General features: G+C 36.8%; 1 protein-coding gene across 2 annotated transcripts in view; it reads left to right on the top strand.

The window, feature by feature from the left end:
* Window positions 1–20928, top strand: part of TBL1XR1 (transducin beta like 1 X-linked receptor 1) — a 176795-nt gene that overhangs the window by 130339 nt on the left and 25528 nt on the right. For both annotated transcript variants that reach the window (XM_018047615.1, XM_018047609.1), the window contains 5 exons: window positions 7346–7448; window positions 16272–16417; window positions 18757–18979; window positions 19699–19831; window positions 20178–20319. In XM_018047615.1, coding sequence (XP_017903104.1) covers window positions 7391–7448; window positions 16272–16417; window positions 18757–18979; window positions 19699–19831; window positions 20178–20319 — 702 coding nt within the window. In that variant the 5' untranslated portion in view covers window positions 7346–7390. The remainder of the gene's footprint in view (window positions 1–7345; window positions 7449–16271; window positions 16418–18756; window positions 18980–19698; window positions 19832–20177; window positions 20320–20928) is intronic.

Below are 20928 nucleotides of genomic sequence, written 5' to 3' on the forward strand. Positions count from 1 at the left end.
GATGAACTGTTACTTTACTCCACAGACAGATTGAGAACTTATACCCAACAAGTTTTGATGCATGATTCTTTATGAGTTTAGAAGCTGTTATTTATATAGCAAAATATTACAATTCGTTTGCTTGTGACTGCAGTGGCTGACTATTTAGGACTGCCACTGATATCAAGGTCTGTGTAAGCTGTGTAGTGATACCCTGTGGTGTCCATGGGTCCTTGGCAACATATGTCATGCCTTGGAGTTAGCAATTTCGTAGAACCTCCTGGTGCTAAGAATTTGGTTTCTTTTTATAGTTATTACATTCTTTTACATTATTGATTCTATACTTTTTTTTTCCTTCTCTGAAGAAGGTGTAGTATTTGAATGGCATTTCTAAATACATAGATCTGTATATTAAAATTTATAGTTGGAATTGTTCTTTTTCTTCCCAGCAACTTGTAAAGTCACACGATCTGGCCATGGTTTACATTGTTTAGCCATGTCTCCAGCATCTGTCATAGTGCCTTACACACTGAAAGTGCTCATTTTCCTTTAACTGAGTGAGTAAAATAAATGTCAGAAAAATAGTGCTTTAGTGCGTTTTACCCCTACAGGCTTTAGCATGGCCATTGTTGCGTTTACCTTTCACTTGTCGTTACCTCACCTCCACAAATGCATGTAGTCAGCATTTGTTTGGATTGGTTTATCACCCCAAAGTAATATAAGTAGCTGAGAATGTGACCTTCCTGTATGAAGAGAGCAGAACCAGAGGTACCACTTTCCATGAACAGCGAATTGTAATACTATATTCTGGAGCATTTCTGCTGGGACGTCTTCTGTTTTACCTCTAGTTTAACACATACGAAGTGGGACTCCCCAGAGGGCTGTGCTCTCTAGGCAGCCCATTTCTGTGAGGTAAGTCTGTCCTCTTTCCAATGTGGAAACAATAGGGATTTCAAACACCCACCTTCCCTCCACACCGACTCCTCTACCCTCCGCTTATTTCTCTAAATATAATCCATCACTAACTTCAGGCGCTTTCTTGTTGTAAAACATTTCTTGGTTGTCTGCCCTCTTTTGGTTGCAACTGACAAATCTTCTAGATTAGACAATAAAATACATTTTTTACTTCTTTAACCAAAATACAGTGGTAAATTGACTTAGATAGTACTTGATCTAATTGAAAGATAGACATTTAATGTCATCAAGGACACAGTTTCTCTTGTTTCTGCGTTGCCCCCCTTCTCTGCCTCTGATATCTCTATTCTGACCTCAGTGATACACATTCATCCCAAGCTTCACATTGTGCCCTTGTTGCCTGCCCACTCCTCTCTGAAAGGAGGTTGACTTTATAGAAATCAGCACGTCTTCTACTAGTGTTTCACTTACTGGGAGTGATTGAGTTGAGACACATGGGATATGGCGTGTGTCTGTGGAGGAGAGGTGTCAACCCTAAACCAAAGGTATGATTTGCTGGTTGGCTTAAGCAAATTAAGTACCTTCCTTTGGATCAGGATGTCTGTCCATTTAAACCACAGGGCTGAGAATGGAATAATTCTCCAAATGGAAAGCAGTTGCTGTGTTGTCTTTTCTTAGACAGTGGCTGTGGATTCTACAAGAGGCAAGCTACAGTTTTCATCTTGCTAATTACAATCGCACCATGTCTCAGCTGCTGAGTTCCAGAGAATCCTGAATCTTACTTTCTGCTAGATGGACTCCCAGCATATCAGTCACTTGGGCCTCTCTGTGTTACTAACATTTATTTGGAGGGGTATCCTGAAGGTGTCCAAGGTCACACTGTTTGACAGTTATTTGTTATTTTAACATCAGAGTTCTTGTAGCAGCTTTTAATATTGTTGCTCTTTTTTCTCTATTAAACAGCTATGAGCAGTAGTTGTAGATATTGTGTATAGTTTCTGTTTTGTCACAGTCTCCATAATGTTGAGGATTATTTTAAAATGTTTCTAATGTTATGGCTGGCCGGCATGTTTTTGTTGCTGTTGTTTATAATTGGTTACCTTGAATATTTTACTAATGTTTCAGCTGGAGGTATCTTGAATTGGTTCAGTCTTCTGAGTGGATCTAATTTGTTGGTATTCATTAAGAATCAAAATAGCTATTTATCTTTTCCCTTTGGTCCAGTAATTTACTTTTAGGGACTTTTCCTGATCTTGAGGACTATTCTTAAATGCACAGCTACCAAAAGAAATGGACGAAGAAACAACTTGAAGCATAAATATTGTTATAGGAGTCTTAGAATAATTTAAAATCATCTAAATGTTGAGCAAAGCAAAAATGAAACTAATGTGTCTGCCATGGGATAATATGCCACCCCTGTACGTTTTGGTTTTTGATTTTTTTCTCCTAATATCTATTCTTATTTGTTTGTTTGGCTGTGGCACTCGATCTTTGTTGCGGGATCTTTAGTTGTGGCATATGTGATCTAGTTCCCCAACCCGGAATTAAACTGATCCCTTGCATCAGGAGTGCAGAGTCTTAGCCACTGGACCTCCAAGAAAGTTCTACCACTACATTTTGAACTAAATTATTTTTCTAAGATTAGGACATTTTGATTGTGCATTTGAATTTAGAGCCTGCAAGAAGTTTTCAGACCTCTAAATAATGTGCTGTAAGTATGAGATTCCAGAAAAGCTTTTAATTTTTTTTTCTTTGTCCATATCTTTCATTATTTTTTCAGTCTTGTAGATTTAAAATAGTGTGATTTAGGATCATAGTTGGACTCTAATATGCTCTAGATATGGTATCAGAAAAGAGTATCATGTCTGTTCTGTTTGAGGCCAAAGGCAGAAATGTGGTACCAGATAGGTGGAAGAACAAATGAGACAGTTAAATATTTGGAGCAGTTGCTATCCAGTGTGTGAATGCTGAACTCAGTTTTGTGATGCTGAAAATACCATGTATATTCGGTTGAAGCAATTATACCTGACTTAGATCAACAGTCCTGTTTCTGTAATACTTGCTAGATTTTTGTCTGTGAAGCCTTAAAGTAAAATAGTTCATACTAAACATTAGAGTATTTAGTGTAGTTTTTACATATAAATACTCAGCTAAATGTTGGTTAAGATTGTAGTTTTTGTTTTTACTCTTGCTGCCTTAATATAGCTGTGGGTTTGAATTAAGTAATTTCATTGCCCATAACTGATGGGGGTTTGAATAAAAGCTTTTATGATCTTATAGGCTGTTTCTGAGAGTTAAAAAGTACAGAGATATTTAAAATATATGTTTTTAGAACTAGGTCATTTACTTTTGAGGGCTGAATAAGTATGATCAGGCAGAATATACAAATAGGTGTTTTGTGATTTTAGCAAGTGCTTATTTTGGATGTCTCGTTTAATAGTCTCTCAGCTCCTTGAGGCAGAACTTCTTTTATACGTGGTAACCTCTGCCAGACGTGATATCAGGGCCCATGCCTGTTTGGTACAGGGTAGATTGGATGAGCGTCTTACTGTTATCTTGTGACCTTGCTTAAAGATAGATGTTCTGAAAGATACCACAGTGGAAGAGGTATGGCAGGAAGGTTTTTTGTGTGCCTTCTGAAGATCAGTTGTGGCTAGTCTCTGTGTATCTGGTCTTCACTTGGGGCAGGTGAAGACTACATCATAGAAGTGTAAACAAACAAATCAAAATGGACCTGTTCTGTAAACTGCAGTGAGTCCACTGCTGAAGTAGTGGCATTTTCTCCAAGCTTTGTTCTCTGGCATCCAGGTTTTTTAGGTATTTTGAAAGTGAAAACTGAAGCTTTCAATCAGGAAACGTCTTAACGTTGTCTTGTTTGTTTTTAACGTCTAGTATTTCCTGTTCTTTTCAGGTGTCCTTTTGATGTTAGAATTTAAACAGACTAATTTCATACTGAACCTTATTCTAAAATTGAGTGTCTTTATAAGAGGATAAACTCAGGTCTTTAAATAAAGAGCCTATGTAGTTTTATTGCCACTATGACTGAAACTTAATACAGAGTTTTATTAACTTCACTATTTTTTTTTTAAGGCCACATTTGTTTGTATGTTTCTCTTAACTGAAAAACTGTCAATTCTGCATGGCTTGGGACAGCTTCATTTCATGTGTCAGTTCCTAGCTCTTTGTTGTTCAGTCGCTCAGCCATGTTTGACTCTGAGACCCCCTGGACTGCGGCACTCCAGGCTTCCCCACCCTTCACCAACTCCCGGATCTTGCTCAAACCTGTCCATTGAGTCAGTGATGCCATCCAGCCATCTCATCCTCTGTTGTCCCCTTCTGCTGTACTCTTGCCCAGAAAATCCCATGCATGGAGTAGCCTAGTATAGGGTACTCCGTCCACGGGGTTGCAGAGTCGGACACGACTGAGCGACTTCACTTCACTTCACTTGTCTGCCCTAGGGGTATGTTTGGTATAAGTGAAAACAGTGATCTTTCTCTCTGAAAGTATGAGCTAGCTGAAGTAGAACTAAAGCTAGAGGAACCCTTTTAAAATTTGAAAAGTTTACCCCTTTCTCTTAAAAAATTTACTTTTGGTTACAGAAACTAGTATAGTACTGTGATCAGTATAATAAACCTATTCACAGCAATTTCAACAGACAAGAGCTCTCTTGCTCTTCATGTTTGGTATTTCTTGTTGACTTTACAAAAAGTATGCCACCAACATGTATTTATTACGAGAGTTTTTACAGACAATAATTTGTATCACTTTGACTTGTGTTTTTCTTTGCCCCAAGATACATTAAATGATACAGAAGCACTACTGATAACTGCTTCAATTTGAGACATTTTGGTGACCTTTGCGTATCAGAGTCAGGCATTTTAAGAAATGTGTACATCTTAGGTACTTCAGTTCCATTACTCATTATTTGAATATTAGACTGAATGATATTTTAGAGGAAAAGAATACTCTTATTTTCTTCATTAGTTGTTTCACTAGGATTCCACCTGAATGAACTCATTTTGGGAGATCCTCTTCATCAATAGTGACTCAGTGTTTCCCTGACAGATATCCATGGTTGGCCAAGTTGTGACTTAATGCCTGCCATATAATGGGTGTTATATGTAATCATATAATGGGTGTGGTGGTTTTATTTTTTAAATCATTCAATCACCAGGCTTTCAGAATTGACTCCTGTGTTATACGTACTGTGTGTGCCAAGCACATTGTTACCATTCCTGTGGGTCAGGGTAGAGTTGAGCAGGATCTCCTCCAGAGCTCAGATCCTCCTGTGTGCCACAGGGGCCTCTGGATGAGGTGTCCTGAGCCAGTCATCAGAGGAGTTCACCTGTATCATTCTGTTCAGTGTGGCGTGTATAGATTATCACATTCAATTGCACTATTTGAAATTAAATGGGAGGAGGTGCCTTCTTCTTCACACGAGGATGGTATTTGCTTTTCTCCCATGGCTTCTCCTTTCAGTAAATGTCCTAAAAGACACCTTTGATTCTTCTCCTTTCCTGAGCTCTGTGTCAAGTCACCCACCCTGAGTCTGCTACTTCCTGAGTGTCTCTGGAATCCTGGTGTCCTAGGGACGCTTCTCAGCTGCAGGGCCTCAGTCCGGTTTCAGGCTTCTTCTCTTAGGTGACTGCAGCACCTTCCTAACTTGGCCCCTCTCCTCAGCCCAGTTTCCTTCTAGTTTTCATATTAGAATTCAGGATGGTCTTTTAAAATGTAAATCATACCACTTCCCTGCGTTTCCTGCTTTTTCTTCCCTGTTTTCTTGTGATTCCTTCAAGGCTCCTCTCAAGCCTCACTTCATTTTGCTTCTTTTTCTTCATGCAGACCTTCCAGTGACTGTTAACTGCTCACTGAATTGCTTCAGTTCTTTTCCTTCCTCCCCAGATATTCGTGTTCTCACTCTCCTGTCTGTCCTTGAGGTCTGAGCACTGAAGGCACTTCCTCTGAGATGTATTCCCAGACCACTGAATTTGGTCAGGGCTTCCTGTGTGTGTGCGTTCACTGGGGGAATTGTTACCGCCCCCTTGTTTGTCTTCCTTTGTTTCTGAGATAAGCTTGGTGAGTGTTCAGTCACCAGGCTTTCCAGATCTACAGCAGTAGCAGTTCCTATTGTATAGAAGCCTGCTCAGTCCTTGTTAATCTTGAGAGGTGTAAATATATTGTTGCCCTGCATTATAAGAGATCCATGATGTGGCAGGACACTCAGCACAGGCCCAGGGATAGATACCCCTTTATACAGAATGGGCTTCCCTGGTGGCTCAGACAGTAAAGCGTCTGCCTGCAATGCCAGAGACCTGGGTCCAATCCCTGGGTTGGGAAGATCCCCTGGAGAAGGAAATGGCACCCCACTCCAGTACTCTTGCCTGGAAAATTCCATGGACTGAGGGAGGAGCCTGGTAGGCTACAGTCCATGGGGTCGCAAAGAGTCGGACACAACTGAGTGACTTCACTTTCTTTCTTTTTTATATTGGATAGATGTCAGCGTATCCTTTTTTAAACAAGGAATGGAGAAGCTAGTCTGTGGGCCATGTCCAGCCCATTGACTTTTTATAAGGACCACAAACTAAGACAAGGTTTTAATTTTTTGAGTGCTGAAGAAGAAATCAAAAGAAAAATATTTTATGACACAAGAGTATTATATGCAGTTCAAATGTCAGTGTTGATAAGTTGTCTATTGGAACCTGGCCACCATCAGTCACTCGTGTGCCGTCACGAGTAGTGACGATGAGTAGTTGTGACTGTATGACTGGCAAAGCCTAACGCATTGACTGTTGGGCACCGAGCAGGAGAGTTTTCTTTAAATCCTTTCTGTGACATGAGAACAGCTATGTATAATCAGGGTATATTTAAGCTATATGTCAGTTTCCTTCTTTCCCTCCTTCTGAGAATATCATTTGAGTTTTCAGAACTGTACTCCAACCTCTCTGCCTTATGCATACCTAGAGCTTTTTGAAACTTGAACATTGCAGATTAGATGTTGAGAAAATAGAGACTTCAAATCCTAGTAAATTTTGTAAACAAAACCAGCATGGATGGCTGGTCCCTGTTCCTGTAGTCTGAAGTCAGTCTTTTCCTATATAAATAATTTTCTGATCCTTAAAATAAACTCTCTTTTACATTTAAGGAGAAAAGAGGAACAACTTTTTATGCTATTTAATATAATTATTAAAATATGATACTGGAGGCCCTTTTGTAAATTTTTAATCCCTTTTGCCAGTATGTTGCAGAACAAGAGACCCAGCTGTGTTTTGGTTGTATAATCTACTACTAACTATTGGAAGTATCTTTATTTGTTAGGATTTATTATTAGGCAATATCAAATCTTCATTTTACATTATTTAATAAAATCAAATGGTTTTTACAGCATTGTTTACATTTTGTTTAAAAATATTTTATTGAGAAAATACTTAATTAACTTTGTTTTATTTTTAGGGTTATATCCTGTGTTGTGACCTCATGGTTTAAGTGGGAATAAAGATGAGTATAAGCAGTGATGAGGTCAACTTCTTGGTATATAGATACTTGCAAGAGTCAGGTGAGTACATTCATAAAGTAAATAGGCCTCAAATTATTTTAATATCTTCAAAATAACCTTTTATGCATTTGAAATTTGTACCAGTCCAAACTGTCGAACTTTGTATGTTTCCTTAATGTCTGGACTGCCATTTTAAAGCTATGTGTTACTGCATGGTTTAACTCTCTGACTCTTTCAAATATGTTAGAATCATCTCAGGCAAATATTTCTAACAAGTGGTTTGGCTTTCACTGTTCAAAGATCATTTTTATAGTTCGTAATGAAGTGAGATTACTGCAAATGGTTGGTAGGAACATATAAATTCTCAGATGTCATCAGTTTGATAATGTATATTCATAGTTCTCAGCTTAATGTTACTGGTCCTAGTTGCAATAAGCATTTCAAAAGCTAAATTTGCTTTTTCATAATGCTTTTGTCTCATCCCAGTTGATTAAGTGTATCTTTGACCTGAATCTTAATAATGTATTTCATCGGGAGCTGATTAGTAAATATAAATCACTGAAAGATATTTGTTATAAATATTAAGTTATTCAGTGATCTCCCAAGTTTTCTAGACAGATTAAGAGGTGTTATCCTAAAAAAGAAGGAATATTACAAGGGAAAATGTAGGCTGGATTAAGGGGAAAAAGTAAAAACTAGAAGAGGGGAAAACAGGTTGGATGGAACATAAGATGGTGGAAAAGATTGACTGCAATGGAAAGTTAGATTGTTAACATGAGTTTGAATCATTTGGTGATTGAAAATGTCTGCATGTGAATTTTAGGAATTATAACTTAAAGTTATTGGGATGTTAGTTAAGATAAAGTTTGGTATAAAAAGATAATTTTGGTAGCCACTTTTCGGGGAGGGGTGAAAGGAATAGATAGGATATTGAGCCTTCAATTTTGACTTGAAACTCCAGTTATTCTTCTTCCAGGGCTTTGTTAGTTGTCCTTTCTTAGGCAGATAATTTAGACAAGGCCTTAGATTTTAGATCATCTTCTTATTGAGATACTCCCAGCTGCACTCCAGTTCTGAGCTTTTCTCTTGGGTGGGAATATTCTATTCCCAGGCAACATCACTACTCCTCTCTGGCTTGGAACAGCTGAGAAAATTATATCCAACAAGGGCCGGGAGGAAAAAAGAAGAAAATAAAGTAACCAAGAATGCAGGATAACTTGTTATGAAGCTTTGAAACTGATAGATCTTGTTTTGTTTTGTTTTCAGTTAATAAACTGGCAGATCCAAAGAGAAAATCTGTAGAATATTTTGCATAAGATATAATGATTATTAATAAAGTAGAAAAGGTAGTGACCCATGGACTGTAGCACATACACTCACATTTGGATATTGTTATATAGTACTTTAGACAATAGCAGAAAGAAATTATTGGGGCAGAACAAACTCTGTTTTTTCTGCCTTTGAATTCAACCACCAGTTAAGTCAGAGCTTTGAGGCATTAGACACTAAAGTGAAAAATAGTGCAAAGGATTGGTGGATGAGAAATACAGATGATGTTTTATATCACTGCAGGAAAATATAGCAAGTAAAAGGGACGATAAAATAATAATCTGGGTTAATTTATGAAAGTGTCCAGTGATTTTATCAAAAGTCTTAAAATTGCTTATGTTCTCAGAAAAAAATGCTTCCAAATTTTATGTTTTAAGGTATTTTATGTTGCAGTAAACATAAAGCAAGAATGATATTTTTTTAAATACCTTGTATGGTAGACTAATATTTATCATATTAAATCCTATGTAATTGTTAACTATGTTCTTAGTTGTGCTTTGTATATTCTTTACAAAACTATATACGGTGTACTGGTGATGAAGTCTGATGTTAAGCCACATGTCTAAAATGTGAACACCGGTCCCTTTATAAAATTGGCAACTTCCTATTTACATTATGAATTTATAGGGGAAAATCAGACTACACTGATGACATTTTGACTTAACAGCAGTTTTTCTAGGAAGGCAGCTTGCAATAAATTTAAGAACCACCTATAACCAGCATTCTGAAGTTTGATCCTTTGGCCACCTGCATCACAATCACTTAGAGAGCTAGGAGTGGGCCCCAGAATTTGCATTTTACAGATGTTCCAAGTGGTTCTTAGGCGCAATTAATGATGGATCTGTACTAGTCGTGGGATAATTAGAACTTGACAAGAAGGTGTTGTATATTCACAGTATCTTGGGATCCATCTCCTGAGGGAATAAAATCACTTAACTTGTTTTAATCTTAAATACTCCATATACTATGTGGTAAATTTATTACGACTATTATGAATACTAGAAAATGTTACCTGTAAAAGTCCCCCCCTACCCCCAGTTACATACCTTCTCAGAGCTCCCATTTTCTCATTTATAAAATTTGTTAGTAATACTTGCTGAAAAGGAACTACTGCATGGTGTTCAGCCTCAAATGTTTTATAAACTTCTGTCTGAAATAAGCCATCCTTCCCTATTTGTTAAAACTAATTAAGAGAAAAATTTATTGTAGTATGGTTTTATTGTCCTGGAACCTTTTATCTTTCTCATTTATATCTCTGGAAAATTCACTCTGAGCATATTACTTTGATCATTATCATTTTGCACTGTTATGAACTAGACTGTTCATATTTAACAAATATTTCCTAGGGAATAAAATTTGTTTTTTTTTTTTTCTTTTGGGATTTGACATGTAGTGCTACAATTAATGGATTTGATTCATTGTGTTCCCTTTAATTAGCATTTACCCAAGGGCATTAATAACTTGATCACCCTAATAACTTATATTTAGCAATGATAGGTAGAATAAATACTAATATTATAGTTGGTTGTATACAAGAGAAACTGATGCAGGGTTAATTTTAGAGGAGCTAAACTGGTTTGGATCTTTTAAATTTTCTCCCCCTCCCCTCACTCCTTCCCCCTTTGTGTCACGTGACTCTCCTGTAGTTGTTTATTTTTTTCTAAGGAAATTGTTCCAGGCAATTATTTGTGAACTTTGTGGCACCCGTTTTTCTTGTTGCTTTGTGTAAGATGAAATTTTGCTTAAATTGTGAATTTGGTTTAGGGGAGAATTCTTGCTTCTAGATTTTTTTGTCATCTATTACATGTGTAGGAGCTCATGGATGAACCTGTGTTGAACACTGGGAAACAGTTGCATTTTATGATTGAAAACTAACTGGAAAATACAGAAACAACATGTCCTTGTTACTGAATAATTTTCTAGATCATGATTTTGAATACTGTTATTTTTAAAAATCCTCATGTTTTTAGAACTGAGATTCATCTTGCCACGTAGTCTCCATTTATGAGGTGATGATATATATAGGCTTAAAGCATTCACTTCATGAAAGATCTTCTTGTCTCTCCTGCACCTCACTTCACTTTTCTACTCTTTTCAAAAGGATATTGCTTCTCCCAGGAAATAGGCCTTGCACCACACTTCTTACATGATGCTTACTTAAAATGTTATATTTGTTTATAAGGTCACACATCAAACATACACTTAATTTGGAAATCTAAACATGATCATAATGATCATAGTGGGCACAAAGTAGCCAGAATGTTTGTGTATAACTTTATGGTTCTGACCTGTAATACCCAACAGCCCATTCATTTGTCTTTTTCATTTATTGGTTTTTGTATTAACCTCTCCAATGGCCAGTAGAGTATCAACAGTTAAGTGATAGTGTAGTTTCTCTTGACTCAGATAAAGGTAACTGGGCTAGATAAACATTGCTTCTTACATATCCTCCGCTGGTATCATTTATAAACAGATTTTAACAGCAGGCTGGAAGGAGTTTAGATTAAATGGCTATCAGTAATGTGCCTTTCACCATGAAGAAATGGAGAGGAGAGGTTAGCATCTGATATTTCCACCATGAGTCTTAATTCAGTTTTTGTGAGTACATGGTCAGTTCAAATAATAAAATATGCAGTGGCATTAATTTGATACATACAGTTGTTGTACACATGACTAAGGAACAATAAATAGCAAGCAGTTGTCATAAATTCTGATAATTATACTTTTATCCAAATCACTTTTTCTCCTCTTTTTGTAAACTGAATGACTTTTTTTTTTTTGCCGATAAAGGAAATTCCTGTTACACATTCTGACTGACATACTTGTTAAAAAACAAAGGTCCTTTAATGGTTGCCAAACAGAGAACTTGTTCAATCTTAATAGTAATCTTTTTGTTTTTTTTTTAGGAATAACCAGCATTGTAAGCATATAAGGAAATGTATAAATTGCTGATGGCTTCATAAACTTGTACAGTTCTTTTGAAAGGCAATTTGGCAGTCATGAACTTCCTTTGAAGTGCTGATGTCCCCTTCAACTTTTGAGGGACTCCATCCTAAAGAAAAAACATATATATACATGGCAAAAGCCTATACACATAGATATTTGAAGTAAGAGTCTTTTTAAATAGTGAACATTGGAAAATCCAAATGTCCAGCCATGGGGTGAATAATTTACTAGCTGGTACATTTATTGGATGAATATTATAATAAAATTATTTCAGAAAATACAATTCATATAAAATATTCAGATATATATATATATATAAAGGACAAGATTAGGGCACAAAACTGCATCGCCAGTGTATTGTGCTGGACAAAAGGAAATAAAATATGTTAACAGTTGTATTTGGGTTTTGGTGTTGTAATTTTTTTTCTTCACTCCTTTCTTCCTTTCCTTTGTAAAATTTTTTAAATAAGTGTTAGGTCTATCTAACTTTTCAACATACAAGGTCCCATGTAGCATTTTTTTCTCTACTTCTTTTTACCTTTTCTAAAACCTTCACACATTTAAGTATGGAACTTTTTGTACTAAACAAAATTCTGGGTCTATAGGATAGAATTGGAAACAGATTTGGGGTCAAGAGAGTATGTGGTGATGGAAGCAGGGGTATGATTTTCTGGGCTTTTCTGACCTGAGGCTAAGAAAAGGACCTTGTGTAAATCAGATTTTACTTCCATATAGGGCACTGTGTTGTGTTAGTAGTTAAGCTTTGCCTCCCCCCTTCCCACTGCCCCCCAGCCCTGTTCAGATACCCTACACCATAACCATGTTCAGAGCCCCTTTTCATGTTCGTATACCCTCCATTTGCAAAGTAGAGTTGACAGGATCTGAAAGACTTGACTTTCCTTTGAGGAAACCATCCCTGTCATCCCAAGAGAGGTCACTCCTGAAACAAGCCATATGTAGAAAATTGTTGTCTTGTGACCTCATTTCTTACATAGGAACAGTGCATGGCCTCAAAAGTAACTGCACATAGGACCCCCCCTCCCCCATACCCCTGCCGGTCCTGATCACTGAATATACTTGAATTACTGTATACTGAACTTTGTGGTGTTCAGCCTTAACTCCTCTCTGGATTTCCTTTTCTATCTCCCAGATTTTAATCACTCTAGTGAATGTGTAGAATACTTGATTGTAGAGTATTTATACAAAGTATTATTTATATCAGCTTTGCTTTTACTCCTGGAAAGAAGGGATGCTATATTAGGCAAGCAGGCTAGACTTAAGCATTTCACAGACTGTAAGTTGATGCCTTTTGCCTTTTACTATGTAGATCAAAAGCTGTCCCTGAAAAAGTATTGCCTGCATATATATTTACAGATAAATGCAAATATATTTTGGCATAACCCTGGTTCAAGTTTTAGTTTTTCAAGGGAGATTTAAGCCATATGTTTTCTCTGGATTTATAGATTTCCTGATGTGCCAGGATAAATTATAGTAGAATTGCATTCTGATTTAACAAATGGTTATTGAACACTAGTAAAGTTAGGTGACATCTAGTTTCCTAAAATTGAAAGACGACTAGATATTAACCCCATCTTCAGACATCCCAGTTGTATTAATCATACACATAAACACAACCCATAGAATGCTACACACCCACAAATAGAGGATATTATAGAAGAGAAGTATCAACCCTGGAGCAGCAGAAGGAAGGGCTTCACCTCCATTCACACAGGTGAAAAGTGCGTGGGAACATGTGAAGCCCAAAGGCATGAGATAGCACCGTATGTTCTAGGTCTTGGTTGTATTTAACGTGCATTGAGAAGAAATGGGGAGATAAGCCTGGAGAGATGAGTAGGGTGAAGATTGCAAGTCCCTGTGTGTCACACTTAGAGAGTTTGGCCTTGATTATGAAGGCCAGAAGGATTGTTGAAGGTACTCAAGTAAGGAGTGGCATGATCATTTTTTGTTTTGCAAGTAGTCTTCTAGCTATAGTGTTGCAAGTGTACTTGACTGGGGAAGAGAGGAGAGGAACTTATGACAGCAGTGGTCCAGGTAAAGGACGCTGGGGGACTACAGTCCAGGTTTGGGCACAAAAGGAAAGCTGATGACAGAGACCGGAGCGGGAGAATCGATAGGGTCTGGAATGGTGGAATGCCAGGGGCTGAGGGAAGTTAGGAGGACCTTCCGCTGTAGCGTGGCAAGGTGAAAAATTTCTAAGGAAGAAGTTGTTTTAGGGACGGGAGGAAGAGTAGTTTCAAACATAATTTTAAGCTGCTTTGTAATGCTATAACTAGAAATTTTTAAAAAGTTATTGTTCAATTCAGCATGTGTTTAAGAAGAGCATTTTAAGTGTGGACCTCCTTTAGGGCAAATATATATTAACGATAAGTGCCGAAACACTATTAAAGATGACTTTAGGGTTGTTTTCTTGCTGTTTGAGAAGATTGTAAGTGCATATGTAATACCTTAGGATGGCACAGAGCACCTGGTCTCACAAAAAAAATTCAGAACATAGACAACATTCCAGTTAAAAATTGACATTGTTCTTGTGCAGCTCAGGATATTCTTGGACATAATCTTGAACTTTGTCATCTAATTAAACAGAGTCTAAATGTAATTAATAATTATTTAAATTGTACTCAGAAATTGGAGTACAGAAGTCATAGACTTTGCTACAGTTTAGAAGGCTTTGAAAAATCAAAGTATCTTGCTTATTAATAAAGTGTCTTAATGTCTCATGTGGTACTGATGACACTTTCTAATACCTTGGAATGAAATAAGAATAATGATGCAGTCTTTCATTTTTTGTTGATATGCGGGAGCTCACTCTGCCTTAGCTTTATCCTCGACCCTGTTCTAACTGCTCAGTAGGATGGGGGGAATGCAGTGGTTATGGCCATGGTCCCTGAATAAATCTTTATTTTCTTTGTGTTTTCTCATCTGCTGAGAAAGATGAGAAGTTAATAAGATTATATATGTGTGCATGATACAGGCCCTCTGTAAGTGATATCGTCTATCTTGAAGTCTTCTACTCCAAGCCACTTGGTTATTTAGCTTTTTTTCCCCCTTTCTGTTTATGATTTACTGCAGAATTTATTTCGAGAGGGATATGAAATTGAGAACAGAAGTCTCCAGCCTCAGTGCTTCTGGATTTCACTGCCATGATCTCATAACCTTTCTCCCCAATTCTTCCTAGTCTTTTTTCTCAGTTTCCTATCCTGGTGATCTGGGATCTGCTCATACTCAAGTAATTCTGGGTTTCCTGATAGGGACGGAGCAAAACAGTGCTTTTTTCATTTGTGTTTTTTGTGCCTTCTTGTGAGCTCAGATTAAGTTGCAGATTATAAATACGTTTTTAATAATGATCTTGTTTGTCTATGGGTGAAGTCAAGAAGTCAAAATTCAAGCATCTTCTTACTTCTCACTATGGGTAGTTACAGAAATGGTTAGGTATTCCAAAGAGGTAAGGAAGGGACAGCCCTAAGGGAAGTCAGCTTAGGTGTACTGTGACTCTCTGTTAACCATTTAAAATAGGCTCTAGCCACATGCTCTTTGAGAGCGCACAGTATTTTATGATAGACTGTTCATAAGTGCCACAAGGAGTCTGAGAGTGCAAGCACAAAACAAGAAAGCATGGGCTAAGCACGAAACATGTAAGGATAGACGGGCTCGACAGCGTGTTGCATGGATTAGATCAGTTTAACCAAGACCCAAATCGTGTTCATTTACCTTACTTAATGTTCTGTACAGATGTATAATTTAATTGAATTATTTAACATTAATGATAGTTAACACTAGTTAAGCTCTGACGGATATGTTGGTAAAGAGAATAACCACCCTCGGTCTGTCAGTTTACTAGAATTTTACTTTTGGATTTGGACTTGACTTTCATAAAAAGCAAGAGTGACTTAAATTGATTTAAAATTAGACTTTTGTAATGTGAATATTTTGGTTTGAGTATTTCAAATTAAAATCAAAGAGTTGTTGATGGACATACAAATTGGATTTTCGCTTGTCAGCTGTTCTTTTTCTAAAGCTTCCATTTAGATGGATTATTACTAAGTAGCAAAAAATTAGTAACTTTTTCTTAGTACTTAATCATATATACAATCAAAGTTAAGCATGAAAATTATTTTTCATTATTAAATTACAGTTTTCATTCCTTACGTTTTAGTTTGCTTTTTATTTCCTAAGTAGATTTTTAAAATAGCCTACAAAATATAGAATTTCAAGATGTATGATGATTTATATACAGAAATTTTAATATATTACAGAAATATTAAATGTCATTTAATTTATCTTGAGTGAAGCAGTTGAGTCACATGACTTAAAAAGGCTTTTCCCCAACTCTAAAGTTTAATACTGTTTGTTGAGGAAAATTATGTGCTACGGTTATATAATTAAAGTGAAGAGGAAAATACATGAAGGTTAATGTGTTTGGATTTTGATACTTCTTTTGTTTAAAAACATATTTGACCTTAGCTAACAGTCTGGGATTTCAGATGGGTGTAATGTGGATTTGAAAGATTACAGAAGTCTTTCCTTTGGGTTACATTGCATATTGCCATTTGGAGAATAAATTGTTACACCTTTTTTTTTTGCTTTCAGGATTTTCTCATTCAGCGTTCACCTTCGGTATAGAAAGCCATATCAGTCAGTCTAACATAAATGGTGCCCTCGTCCCGCCTGCTGCATTGATTTCTATCATCCAGAAAGGTCTACAGTATGTAGAGGCAGAAGTTAGTATTAATGAGGTAAGGAAGATTTAGTTCAAGTACTAAGTCTAACTCTTAAATGCTTCCTTAAATATCTGGTATCTTGCTTGCTCATTCATTATCTGACTTCAGCTTCACCAGGTAAACAAAACTGAAGGACATTATTCCTAATGTGGTGTCAGGGCGCACAGGCAAGGCTGATGGCTCTCAACTATAAGGACTACTATTTTATTGCTTTTTACATGGTTTAATAAGTAAACAGTAAGAACTGTGGGAGATGGTGATGGTGATGGACAGGGAGGCCTGGTGTGCTGCGATTCATGGGGTTGCAAAGAATTGGACATGACTGAGTAACTGAACTGAACTGAACTGAAGAAATAATTTTCTTTAAAATAAGAAAATTGTGCTGTGGAATACTGAGACCATAATTGATTGTGAAATTAGAAGATCTTAGGTTATTTGATTGTAAGTGATTTTGGAAGGCACCTGTCTACAGTCTGTATGATATAGGTAGTTTAACTCGTGTCAATCAATTATGGCCTGTGAGCCAGAGTCTGCCTATTGCTTGTTTCTGTAAAGTTTGCTTGGGGCATAGTCACACTCCTTAATTTACATATTATCTAGCTTTTGTGCTACAGTGGCAGCATTGAGTGGTTGTGACAGAGACCTTAGGTCTGCAAAGCCCAAAATATACAGAAAGACTCTGCACACCCTGGCATAGCTGAAAATTTTTATACATGGTCAGGATTTGTGATATATGGAGCTTTTCACCTTATTTTCATTTCAGAGATTAACATATTCCCCTTTCCTTTTACAGGTATTTAAAAACTAAAGCTCCATGGTTTCTACACCAGTATTTATTACTATAATTATAATGTACTAAAGTGATTATTTTTTTAATTTCCTCATGTCTATACTGAAAAATCTACTGATTCTAAATTAAATGTGTCCTCATTGTCTTTTAGCACTTTGCCTCCCAAAGTATACTTATTGGAGAGAATGATAAAACAATTTCTCCCAGTGGCCAGAGTTGAAGTCTCATTTTTTCTGAAAAAAATTTTTCTAGGTTTAATATAGTACTCCACAATATATCTGTATTGGTTTTAATCTTTTTTTAAGTTTAAATACTTGCTCCAGCTCCTCAAATACTCTATTATAATCGACAGTTCAGAGAGAGATGTTCAGTGTTTTGTAACTGGGAGCATCCTATCATAACACTTCGTGCGTGTTCACTAGCCTAAGTGAGCCAGGCTTCATTTATGCATGTTTCTAGCTAATATGCACTGTTTCTATTTCTGACTTGCTCTGTGCCTGTGTCTCTTCTCCTGCTTGCTTTAGAACTTATTTATTGTGAACTTCCTAATACCAGTGAGAGGAGCTTTGGAAAATATAGCAACTTGATAAAATTAAAGAACACTAGCCTGTGAGTTGTAGCTGTACTTCTCAAATGTTGCTGTGCATATAAGACTTTCCCCAAAAGCTTGTTAAAACAGAGATTCGTGAGCCCTTTAGAGATTTTGATTCTATAGCTTTGAGTCTTCATTTCTAACAAGTTTCCAGGTGTTGAGGGAACTGTTGGTCTTTGGATTGCACTTTGAATAGCACCAGTTAACAGATTCCAGCTGCCATAGACTACCTGTGGAAGTCTTTAAATCTTATTGTGCTCATATTTCAACAGTAGTAAAATGAGGGACTTCCCTGGCATTCCAGTGAGTAAGACTGCCTTCCAGTGGAGCGGCATGGGTTCAATCCCTGGTCAGGGAGCTAAGACCTACCTGCTTTCGGGCCAAAAAAACAACACATAAAACAGTATCGTAACAAATGCAACAAGGACTTCAAAAAACAATAACAGTAGTGAAATGAGGTGATTGTATGTATTAATGTCTATTGATGTTGATGTCTATTTCTGCCTTAATGTTTTAATTAAATCACAAGAAACTTTTGCATTCAGCAAAACTATTTAAAAAGTTTTTAGTTTTAAAGAAGTATTTACCAAAATGTGGCACCAAATCTCATCATTTTATTAACTATCCCACATTACTTTTGACTAACAGAACTTGGGAATATAATTGAAAGCCTTTTTACCCTCCAGGCCTACTTTTTTTTTTTTTAATTCCTTTCAGCATTTCAGCTTTGATCTGTGCAACACTTAACAGTAAGAATTGGGTGAGGAAGACGATTGGAACAGCTGTTTACAGTACTCCCTTTAGTTTCCTTCTTCCCTCCCGATTCCTTCCTTCCTTTCTTACATGCACTCAGGAAATTACCGAAAAGTGTTTTTTCTTGGAATGATTATTTTCTGCTGTTGACTTGTCTGAATACAAATTACTCCAAATGTGTTACCTTTGATTTTTCTTCTCACAATTTTTCAAATCCAGGATGGTACCTTGTTTGATGGTCGACCAATAGAGTCTCTGTCACTGATAGATGCCGTAATGCCTGATGTAGTGCAAACAAGACAACAAGCTTATAGAGATAAACTTGCACAGCAACAAGCAGCAGCTGCTGCAGCTGCTGCAGCTGCGACAAACCAACAAGGATCTGCAAAAAATGGAGAAAACACAGCAAATGGGGAGGAGAATGGAGCACATACTATAGCAAGTGAGCTGAAAGAAGAATTTTTTTTAAGTTCCATTAAAAAAGAAACTTGCTTTATGGGGATGCCTCATTTTAGCTGAACTAACACTGTCTATTTAATTTTTGCCAACTTGTTCCCCTAACTTGTATCACACAATTCAGATTTTTATGCCTAAAGCTCCATAAAGCTAGATTTACTTTCATGGACCTTATTTTCATTCTTTTTAAAAAAATATTCAGAAACCATTTTTTTTTGCTGTTAGGTGAACTTTGTATCTGCATTTGATTTCTAAATATAATTTATAACAGTAGTCATTAACAGATACAATAAAGCTTTGGCATGGAGATATAAAGGCAACTCGATGTTATATGAATGATATCAGCAACCCCTACTGGCAGAAATTCAGAATAGTGTTGGCATGGATTATATTTAATTCAAACTATTTTATCATTTTCAACTGTGTTTGGGCCTAACCTTTCACAGTTTTCCTCTAGTCTTGCTCCCCCATCTCTGAACACAAACTTAGGTGCACATCTCTTTTTAAAAAATTATATTCATGTTTAACTAAAGGTTGGAATTTATTTTTCATGTGATAAATTCTGTATAGTCATTTTCAACATTACCTGACATAGTGGAATAAGAAAGTTACACTCTGTCTGCTGGTTAAGAATTCCTTTTTTCCTCCAATATGCTGTGATATTATTACCTAACTGGAATTTTCCATCTATTTCTCATGATGCAGATAATCATACTGATATGATGGAAGTGGATGGGGATGTTGAAATCCCTCCTAATAAAGCAGTTGTGTTACGGGGCCACGAATCTGAAGTTTTCATCTGTGCCTGGAACCCCGTTAGTGATCTCTTGGCATCAGGGTATGTTTCTCAAAGTGAAATTAAAATGGTTTTCTAAAAGTATCTTACTGAAATATTGGGTGTTCTACAAATACATTGCTTCCGGTTTTTGTTGTTGCTTGTTTGTGGTCATTTTGCCCTGTAAATCTTTATTTCTTCATGAAGTAATGTTAGAGTTTTTAAATTACTCCCTCAGGAGTGATTTCGGCATCCCCAAAATGGAGACTGAGAAAAATACTGGAAATGGAAATGCCTGATAGTCTGATTTGTGTTTGCCTCATTAATAGTAGGATGTAAATCTGTTGCCTTGATTTCTGTAATGCTTGAGAATATCATGAAAATTTAAAATATGTTGTATACCTTATAGGTCTGGAGACTCAACAGCAAGAATATGGAACCTTAGTGAAAACAGCACGAGCGGCTCCACGCAGTTAGTTCTTAGACATTGTATACGAGAAGGAGGGCAAGACGTCCCAAGCAACAAGGATGTGACATCACTAGATTGGAATGTGAGTGTCGCAGTGCTGTTCATGGTGGATGTAGTTAGTAACACGCTTAACTTCCCTGAGCCTCAGACTAGTGGCAGGGCATGTCTGTTTGTTCAGGTATTTTTGAATTTCACTAGTAAGAACAGCAGACTAGGAGTCCCTAACCCAAAATGTGTTAAAAGCAAAGACAGTCAGGGCAAGGTTCATCTTCCAGCCTCTCAGTTTATCTAGATATAGAATCTTTGCATAACTGGTGGTCCATCACTCTGTACTTCATTCTCATCACATATAAAGTAGGAGTGTATTAATGGTTTTACATAAATCAAATAGTAAATGAAAACCAATAATAGACACGTACTAAGTTCTCAGTGGGCTTCCCTGATAGCTCAGTTGGTAAAGCCTGAAATGCAGGAGACCCCAGTTCGATTCCTGGGTCAGGAAGATGCCCTGGAGAAGGGAAAGGCTACCTAATTCCAGTATTAATTAAGTTCTTAACTACTAAGTCCTTTGTTAGGGGTACAAGAGAAATCTATGTAATAGAAACATAGTCTTGTTTCTCTCATTTTGCTGTTAATTGATGAAAACTTCATTGCCAGCTCTTTTTAGGAACCATTAGTCTAGATTACAAGC

This window comes from Capra hircus, chromosome 1 (genome assembly GCF_001704415.2).
Source record: "Capra hircus breed San Clemente chromosome 1, ASM170441v1, whole genome shotgun sequence".
Classification (NCBI taxonomy): domain Eukaryota; kingdom Metazoa; phylum Chordata; class Mammalia; order Artiodactyla; family Bovidae; genus Capra; species Capra hircus.